Raw genomic sequence first — 9996 nt, forward strand, 5'->3', positions numbered from 1 at the left:
AATTTATTGACGCAACATTTCAATTGGCTGGCTGGATGGATTTGTGATAAGCTGAGCCGCATTAAATCAAGCAGTGGCACCATTGCACCTGTTATAAGAGTTTGTCATCAATTGGTATTTGGTAAATATGCCAGATATCTCAAGTGAGATTATTATTTTAAGGATAGTATAAAGTTTCCTAACTGCGTCAGTGCAGGCGAACGTTGAAGGTATGCACTCCCTCACCGCTGGGGAAGGACCATAATAGTAGTCGCCTCTGAATGTCACCGGTAAGTGTCTAAACATTTCCCGGGGATGGATTCCGGGGACGACTCGGGCTCGGACCCGCCACTTGGATCCACATTCTCCTCGGTACCCAATTTAGACTCTGACATCAATAACAAGAGGCCTATCTATGAGAACGGTGGGCAGCGGAATGTCAACATAGAAACGGCAGTGCTGCGTGGGGCAAGCGACCCGAGCGCGTCTCCCTTATCGGACTACCGGGGACTCGTCCGCCAGAGGTTCATTCGCAGGAGTTTGTGGTTTTCGGACACGGACGACCAAGCGTTGGACGCGCCAGAATGCGGTAACAGCACTCCAGTGCTCAGCGTCCACCTGCGCACCATCGTGGACCGAACCCGAACCCTCGCGATCGGACCACGCGTGGCTTTCCAGGTCCAGGAGAGCTCGAGCACCGAGAGCCAAGTGGGGCAGAAGGACAGCGCAACTGAAAACGTAAACGCGGATGAGGAGAAGGAGAGGAGCGCGGCTGAGCCAAAACCAGATGATGCAGCTGAACCATTGACTGATACCACTGGGAAAGCTGGGAGTGATGAAAACGAGGATGAGAAGGAGATGAAAGCCGTGTCCACCTCACCCGGGGGCCGGTTTCTCAAATTCGATACTGAGCTCGGGAGAGGGTCTTTCAAGACTGTCTACAAAGGTCTGGACACAGACACATGGGTAGAAGTCGCTTGGTGTGAACTTCAGGTAATATAACCTTGTTTTACGGTTTGAATAAAATGTATTCAGCCTATCATTGTTATGTGTTTGGCATACAACAAAATCCACAAAGAAATTGTTAATTGACCACAAAATCAATATTTCGCAATGGCCATCTCAGTCTCCGGACTTGAACCCAATTGAAAACCTATGGTTTGAATCGATGAGGGCAGTACATAAGCGCAGACAAAAATATCAAGAATCTGGAAATATTCTGTATGGAGGAATGGTTTAAGATCCCTCCCAGTGTGTTCTCCAATCTCATAAAACATTTTGGAAAAAGGCTCAGTGTCTGTCGTTATCCTCGCAAGTGTGGGTTCTGGCCTCAAGTACTGAAAACGGGTGGCAATCATTTTGACCCATATCTTTTTTAGATTTTGTTTTATTACTTGTTAAACTGAATACCTTTCTCTGAGCAATTGTATTAGTATAAAATCAATTTTTTTAACATACAATGTAGCTCAGTATTTGTATTATTTATTTTTGCTCATCATTATCAAAGGTGCCAATAATTATTGGACCCCACTGTATATCCAGAGGATAGCCTCACTGCAACATGTATAACACTATAGCTATTTTATAAAGAGGTAATAACACCTTATTTTATGTCTGACATACATTTTTGCACTGTATTTGGCCTTTATTAATACTTGTCAGCGCACAACGATGAGTTGAGTTCCTGCCACACTTTGGTTATTGGTCATATCACATTTAAATGAAGTCATAGACTTACTTCTATGATAGGCCTACCACTGCACAGACACACTGACATTATTGTCGGTGCCACCACTTGAACCAGTGCTATTCCAGTTGCATGCATTTTTAATCTGCATGTCAGGGATTACAATTTCCCCTATTCCTATATGGGGATTTTAGTCAGAGTACAGACTGTCACTGAGAGAGTGGCTGGTGGTAATATGAGGGTATATGCAAGTATACACCGTATACCCACTTATTTTATAGTGTACATTGCATATACTCACTTCTTAATCCCCACAATGCATATACAAGTAGTGTAATGGAGGTATATGATGATACCAATTAATAAAGCTGATGGAACAGATAAGAATGTTTTGCTTAAAATGTTGATAAACTATTATTTCTTCACAATTTGGCGCAGCAATATGAACAAGGCGCTAGGTCTACGCGTGAATGTTCCATAATGCAATTTGCGGTAAAACACTGTTCTAAAATGCCGCTGCATTAGTTTCTTGGACAGAAGATGGAAATAATTAGAAAGAGAGGAGATCTAAAGATGCAACAACTATCATGGGTTGCTAATATGACTATGATAATGCCTTTGGCTGCAAGACAATGGAAAAAAGTTTAAAGAAAACCAATAGAACAGGAACCAACTGGACACACACTGGTTGAATCAACGTTGTTTCTACGTAATTTTTATGAAATTAACTTGAACCAATGTAGAATAGTCTTTACAAGACAATTGCCTCCACATTTCTATGGTGGGATTTTGGCTATATACTACTTTGAAGCAAGGTAAGACATGCCTCATAATATGAAGTAAAACATCCAAGTTTCAAACAATTGAGGAACAGGAAAAATATAGCGATGCTATTAATAGACATAACCCATTTGTGAAATATGTGTGAAATGCTTGATAGTGTATGTGATGTAAACAGAGAGGTGTACTTTCTTGGGTACCTGAATATTGACTGGTTTTCATCAAGCTGTCTAATAATTTTTACTAATAAAGCTATATCCGTACCCATTGGATGCAGTGATCACAATATAGTGGATATATCCAGGAAAGCCAAAGTTCTAAAAGATGGGCTTAAAATAGTGTATAAGAGCTCATACAAAATATTTTGCTATGTCTCTTATGTGGATGATGTTAAAAATATTTGTTGGTCTTGTTGGTCTGAAGCCATTCACAATCAACACCGACCAACTTGCTGACCAGTGATTGGGCCAAGCTAGAGCAGCTTGTGAAGTTGCTGGAGCTGTTTGCTATCCACACCGACAAACTTCAACCTGACAGCCAGTCGCTGTCTGATGTGGTGCTGTGCCTTCTCAACCTTGAAGCACACTTGCAGTCAACTACTATTGCAAAACAGTTGGCACAGGTCCTCCTGAAGTCACTGCGTGAGCGCTTCGCATGCATACTGAATACTTTGGCATCCAACTTCCATATAACCTTTGCAGCAGATTGCCTGATGGATCCAAGTGCGTCTCTGGAACTTCGCTCAACAGACATGGAGCCACTGATGAGGGCAGTAAGTCTGTGACAATACCAGTATCGCAATATTTTTTCCATGGCAAAAATGAAAACAGGAAGCAGACCAAACTGTTTGGTCATTCAAAAACCTGCTGAATGTGAAATATTGTGCACTATAGCTTGGAAAATAAATAAATGTGACTGGATGACAACATAATTTTGTTTGTTTCCAACATTAGGGCTTTTTTAAAAATCCGGTTGCCACTGTACTAACAAGTATCGCGATGCTGGTATCGTCCCGGCCCTAGAGGGAAGCAGAGTCTTTTTTTACATCAGCAAATCAGAGAGTACAGCCATGGAGCAGCAGGACACCAGGAAGATGCCAGCCAGATGAATCCAGCAAGGGTCTTGACCACAGTACTTCAGAAATATAGCTTCTTTGCATCGAAGATTGTGTCTGGGGTCACTGTCCAGCCGAAGGGTCAACCTGGCAGAGCATTAAGTGCCCCACGTGGACTGCGGAAATACCTGGAAGAGGTAAAAGGGGGTATGTGTACACACATACTCAAATAAAATAAAATGTTATTTGTCACATACATGTGTTTAACAGATGTTATTGCGGGTGTAGCGAAATGCTTAAGCTTCTAGTTTTGACAGTGCAGCAATATCTAACAAGTAATATCTAACAATTTCCCAATAAATACCTAATATACACAAATCTAAGTAAAGGAATGAAATTAAGAATATATAAATATATGGACCGGCAATGTCAGAGCGGCATAGACTGAGTATAGTATATAATACAGTATATACATATGAGATGAGCAATGCAAGATATGTAAACATTATTAAAGTGACATTATTTAAAGTGACTAGTGTTCCATTTATTAAATTGGCCAATGATTTCACGTCTGTGTATGTAGGCTGCAGCCTCTGTGCTAGTGTTGGCTATTTAACAGTCTGATGGCCTTGAGATAGAAGCTGTTTTTCAGTCTCTCGGTCCCAGCTTTGATGCACCTTTACTGACCTCGCCATCTGTATGATAGTGGCTTGGGTGGTTGTTATCCTTGATGAGCTTTTTGGCCTTCCTGTGACATCGGGTGTTGTAGGTTTTCTGGGGGGCAGTTAGTTTGCCCTCAGTGATGCGTTGTGAAGACCGCACCACCCTCTGGAGAGCCTTGACGTTGTGGGCGGTGCAGTTGCCATAACAGCCCGACAAGATGCTCTCAATTGTGCATGTATAAAAAATTTGTGAGGGTTTTAGGTGACAAGCCAAACTCTGTTGCGCCTTCTTCACCACACTGTCTGTGTGGGTGGACCATTTCAGTTTGTCGTGATGTGTCACGAATCCCGCTTCCTGAGTCTGTTTTTGCCTGTGTTCTGTCCTGGAGTGTTTTTTCCGGTGTCCTGGAACGCACCCTGTCTGGTTGCCGGGCGACGTAGCTGGTTGGGAGATCTCTGATTTACCGCACCTGTTTCCAATCCGCTATCTGCACACCTGGTCCTGATCATCACCCCTCCACTTCATAAGCACTGACCTGACATCCATTCCCTGCCGGATCGTTAGCCATGAACAGTATGTCGTGCCAGCGTATCAGCCTCCATTTTGATAGAGTTTGTTTTGTTGTTTTGTACGTCTTGCTTGCCTTGAACTTACTTCCGTTCTCTCTGTCAACAGTCATTTCCCCGGAACACTCATTCCATCCCTACCTGGTCGTCGGTGGCTTCTGTTACTCCCTTGGATCTGCCAATTCAATCCCATCAACTCAACTCCGCTGCCCGCTCCGCTACCTGGATCTTTCTATCTCTACACTTAAACTTGTAAATAAATACTCACCTTCGTCTTACTCTCCTTGTCCTGGTCTGCTTCTGGGTTCTACGTTAGAAAACCGTGACATGATGTGTACACCGAAGAACTTTCCACCTTCTCCACTGGTGTCCCGTCGATGTGGATCGGGGGATGCTCCCTCTGCTGTTTCCTGAAGTCCACGATCATCTCCTTTGTTTCGTGGTCGTTGAGGGAGAGGTTATTTTCCTGACACCACACTCCCAGAGCCCTCACTTCCTCCCTGTAGGTTGTCTCATCGTTGTTGTTAATCAAGCCTGCTACTGTTGTGTCATCTGCAAACTTGATGATTGAGTTGGAGGCGTGCATGGCCATGCAGTCATGGGCGAACAGGGAATACAGGAGGGGGCTGAGCATGCACCCTTGTGGGGCCCCAGTGTTGAGGATCAGTGAAGTGTAGGTGTTGTTTTCTACCTTCACCACCTGGGGGCGGCCCGTCAGGAAGTCCAGGACCCAATTGCACAGGACAGGGATCAGACCCATGGCCTCGAACTTAATGTTGACCTTGGAGGGTACTATGGTGTTGAATGCTGAGCTATAGTCAATGAACAGCATTCTTACATAGGTATTCCTCTTGTCCAGATGGGAAGGGCAGTGTGCAGTGTGACGGCGATTGCATCGTCTGTGGACCTATTGGGGCGGTAAGCAAATTGAAGTGGGTCTAGGGTGGCAGGTAAGGTAGAGGTGATATGATCCTTGAATAGTCTCTCAAAGCACTTCATGATGACAGAAGTGAGTGCTACGGGGCGATAGTCATTTAGTTCAGTTACCTTTGCATTCTTGGGAACAGGGACATTGGTGGCCATCTTGAAGCATGTGGAGACAGCAGTCTGGGATAGGGAATGATTTAATATGTCCGTAAACACACCAGCCAGCTGGTCTCCGCATGCTCTGAGGACGTGGCTAGGTATGCCGTTTGGGCCGGCAGCCTTGCGAGGGTTAACACGTTTAAATGTCTTACTCACGTCAACCACGGAGAAGGAGAGCCCACTGTCCTTGGTAGCTGGCCGCGTCAGTGGCACTGTGTTATCCTCAAAGCGGTCAAAGAAGTGTTTAGCTTGTTTGGGAGCAAGGCGTCGGTGTCTGCGGCATAGCTGGTTTTCCTTTTGTAGTCTGTGATTGACTGTAGACCCTGCCACATACGTCTTGTGTCTGAGCTGTTGAATTGCAACTCTGTTTGATTGCCTTACGGAGGGAATGACCACTCTGTGATTATTCTGCCATATTCCCAGTCACCTTACCATGGTTAAATACGGTGGTTCGCGCTATCAGTTTAGTACGAATGCTGACATTTATCCACGGGTTCTGATTAGGGTAGGTTTTAATAGTCACAGTGGGTACAACATCTCCTATACACTTATTAATAAACTCAGTAACCATCTCGGTGTACACGCCAATATTATTCCCCCGAAGCTATTCGGAACATATCCCAGTCCGCATGATCAAAACAATCTTGAAGCGTGGATTCCGAATGGTCAGACCAGTGTTGAATAGTCCTTAGCATCGGTACTTCCTGTTTGAGTTTCTGCCTATTGGAAGGGAGGAGCGAAATGGAGTTGTGGTCAGATTTGCCGAAAGTAGGGCGGAGGTGGGCCTTGTATGCATCCCGGAAGTTGAGTAGCAATGGTCGAGTGTTTTCCCAGTGTGAGTGCTACAGTCGATATGCTGACAGAATTTAGGAAGCCTTTTCCTCAAATTTGCTTCGTTAAAATCCCCAGCTACAATAAATGCAGCCTCATGGTTTCCAGTTTGCATTGAAGTTCCTTGTGGGCCATTGTGGTATCGGCTTGAGGGGGGATATACACGGCTGTGACAATAACCGAAGAGAATTCTCTTGGGAGATAATACGGTTGGCATTCAATTGTGAGGTATTCTAGTTTGGGTGAACTAAAGGACTTGAGTCCCTGTATGTTATTACAATTACACCATGAGTGGTTAATCATGTAACATACATCCCCGCCCTTCTTCTTCCCGGAGAGATGTTTATTCCTGTCAGCACGATGGACTGAGAATCCAGATGGCTGGACCGACTCCGACAGTATATAACGGGAGAGCCATGTTTCCGTGAAACAGAGTATGTTACAATCCCTGATGTCTCTCTGGATAGTGATACATGTTTAAATTTACATAAACATAACATATTGAATGTGCCATGACTTAATTTGTCTTTTTTCCCTCTCTCTTTCTGTCAGATAAAGGTAAAGGTACATCTCCTACTGAAGTAAAATAAAGTATTGGATTGGAGTAAACATGGGAGTTTCCTTCCACTATATTTATTGCACCAGTCTAGGGACTTATCCTTTAAATCCTAGTCACATTAGGATTGATTCATAATTTAAACCTAAACAAACCTATGTCCTGGCTATGGAGTTGTATGGAGTCCTCTAGTGGCAAAAATCCTTTGTTAGCATGAGCAGGGCCATTGAGAACTTTTGCCATTTTGATTTAGTCAGCTGGGCAGGACTTCCAACTTCATTGGCTGATCCCTCCTGATGACCCGGGTTAGAGTCAGGACAGCCGGGTCATCAGGAGGGATCAGCAAATGAATTTTACTTGTGAAGAAGAAAATGTACTATTTCAAGATGGAGATGGCCTCAATGGCGCTGCCCATCCTGTCACTGATGCCATCATGACACAGCTATAGAGATGTTATGCCAGGTGTTATATCCAAGTCTATGGTCCTGGCCCATCACCTTATGTATAACTGCCCCCCAGTGGCAAGAAGTGCCCCCCCAAAATAATAAAATAACTATAGGCCTTCAACACATACAGTGCCTTCAGACTTATTCCACATTCTGTTGTGTTACAGCCTGAATTCAAAATGGATTCAATATATTTTCTCTTTCACCCATCTACATACAATACCCCATAATGACAAAGTGAAAACTTGTTTTAAGGAATGTTTGCAAAGTTATTGAAAATGATATACAGAAATATCTAATTTACATAAGTATTCACATACCTAAGTCATTACATGTTAGAATCACCTTTGACAGCGATTACAGCTGTGTACAATTTTTGCATCAAGTTGGTTGTTGATCATTGCTAGAAAGCCATGTTCAAGTCTTACCATAGATTTTCAAGCAGATTTAAGTCAGAACTGTAACTAGACCACTCAGGAACATTCCATGTTGTCTTGGTAAGCAACTGTATATTTGGCCTTGTGTTTTAGATTATTTTCCTGCTAAAAGGTGCATTTGTCTCCCAGTGTCTGTTGGAAAGCAGACTGAACCAAATATTTTTCTCTGATTTTTGCCTGTGCTTAGCTCAATTACGTTTATTTTTATCCTCCCAAAAAACTCCCTAGTCCTTGCCAATGACAAGCATACCCATAATATGATGCAGCCACCACCATGCTTGAAAATATGAAGAGTGGATTTGCCCCAAACATAACGCTCAGTATTCAGGTCATATTTTTTTTTTTGTTGTTGTAGTTTTGCTTTAGTGCCTTCGTGCAAAGAGGATGCATGTTTTGGAATATTTGTATTCTGTACAGGCTTCCTTCTTTTGTCGTTGAATCTGTGGTTTAAATTCATTGCTAGACTGAGGGATTTTACAGATAATTGTATGTGTGGGGTACAGAGATGAGGAAGTCATTCAAAAATCATGTTAAACACTATTATTGCACAGAGAGTGAGTCCATGCAACTTATTATGTGACTTGTTAATCACACTTTTACTCCAGAACTTGTTTAGGCTTGCCATAACAAAGGGGCTGAATAATTATTGACTCAAGACATTTCAGCTTCATTTTTAATTACATTGTAAAACTTTTCTAAAAACATAATTCCACTTAGTTTAATCAATTTTAAATTCAGGCTGTACCACAACAAAATGTGGAAAAGGGAAGGTGTGTGAATACTTTCTGAAGGCACTGTAAATGGTTCCTAGCCTCCCACGCATAGTCACTAAAACTACTATAAATAATTTTAAAACGATATATAAATGTGTTTTTTTTTATCAAACTGAAACTAAATAAAAACGAGTAAATCAAGTCTGAAAACTAACTGAAACTAAACTGAATTTATAATAAAAATCTAAAAATGAATAGTTATAAAAAATAATATTAAATCACAAAACTATAATAACCTTGCTCTGGACAGTCAGTATGCCAGCCTGACAGGATTAATTGAGGTCTGTCCTTGCAGAGTATGTGGTCACAAACCAATACGGATCCATTGTTTTGATGCAATTGCTTTAGAGTATCTTGGGTGACATGTATGTCAAATTCTTTCTCCCTCCCTACTCTCTCTCCCTCCCTCCCTACTCTCCCATCTCTCCCTCTCTACTCTCTTTCCCTCCCTCCCTACTCTCTCTACCTCCCTCCCTACGATCTCTCTCTCCCTCCCTACTCTCTCTCCCTCCCTACGATCTCTCTCTCCCTCCCTACTCTCTCTCCCTCCCTACTCTCTCCCTCTGTCCCTACTATCTCTCTCTCTCTCCCTCCCCACTCTCTCTCCCTCCCTACTCTCTACTCTCTTTCCCTCCGTACTCTCTCTCTCCTTCCCTCCTCTCTCTTTCCCTGACAGCCTGTTGCCATAGAATAAACAAAATCCCCACAGCACAGAGCAAGTAGAATAATAAAATGCTTTTGTGGAGCTTCACAATATTTTATTGAATAATTCTGCTTCAAAACAGTGATATAATCCAGGCCCCTGGATGTCTTTGTTGCCTGTTGCTGCTGTGGTCTGATGCATGGTGTATATAATCACTGGCACATTGAGGGATGGCCGTACCCTTTACTGAGAGGACTGGGGAGACAGATGAGGGAATGGATGGAGAGTTACAGTTCACTGTGCTCTGGTCTGGTGCTGCTGAATGGCCAGGGGCCAGGGCGTGTCTTGGGCCACCACTGTTTGGCTTGTCTTCAGTTGGAGAGTGGGTGGGGGATAGGGACTGCATAATAGAGAGGAGGAAGGGACTGTTTATCCAGGGCTATCTGTGTGTGTGTCCTATATTACCAAACAAGGTAGAGTCATAATCACTACCAT

General features: G+C 43.1%; 1 protein-coding gene across 1 annotated transcript in view; it reads left to right on the forward strand.

The window, feature by feature from the left end:
- The first annotated feature begins 294 nt into the window (after positions 1-294).
- LOC120064826 (serine/threonine-protein kinase WNK2-like) overlaps positions 295-9996 on the forward strand; it is a 51811-nt gene continuing 42109 nt past the window's right edge. Inside the window, exon 1 of the mRNA XM_039015423.1 lies at positions 295-972. Coding sequence (XP_038871351.1) covers positions 295-972 — 678 coding nt within the window. The remainder of the gene's footprint in view (positions 973-9996) is intronic.

Source organism: Salvelinus namaycush, chromosome 20 (assembly GCF_016432855.1).
Source record: "Salvelinus namaycush isolate Seneca chromosome 20, SaNama_1.0, whole genome shotgun sequence".
Classification (NCBI taxonomy): domain Eukaryota; kingdom Metazoa; phylum Chordata; class Actinopteri; order Salmoniformes; family Salmonidae; genus Salvelinus; species Salvelinus namaycush.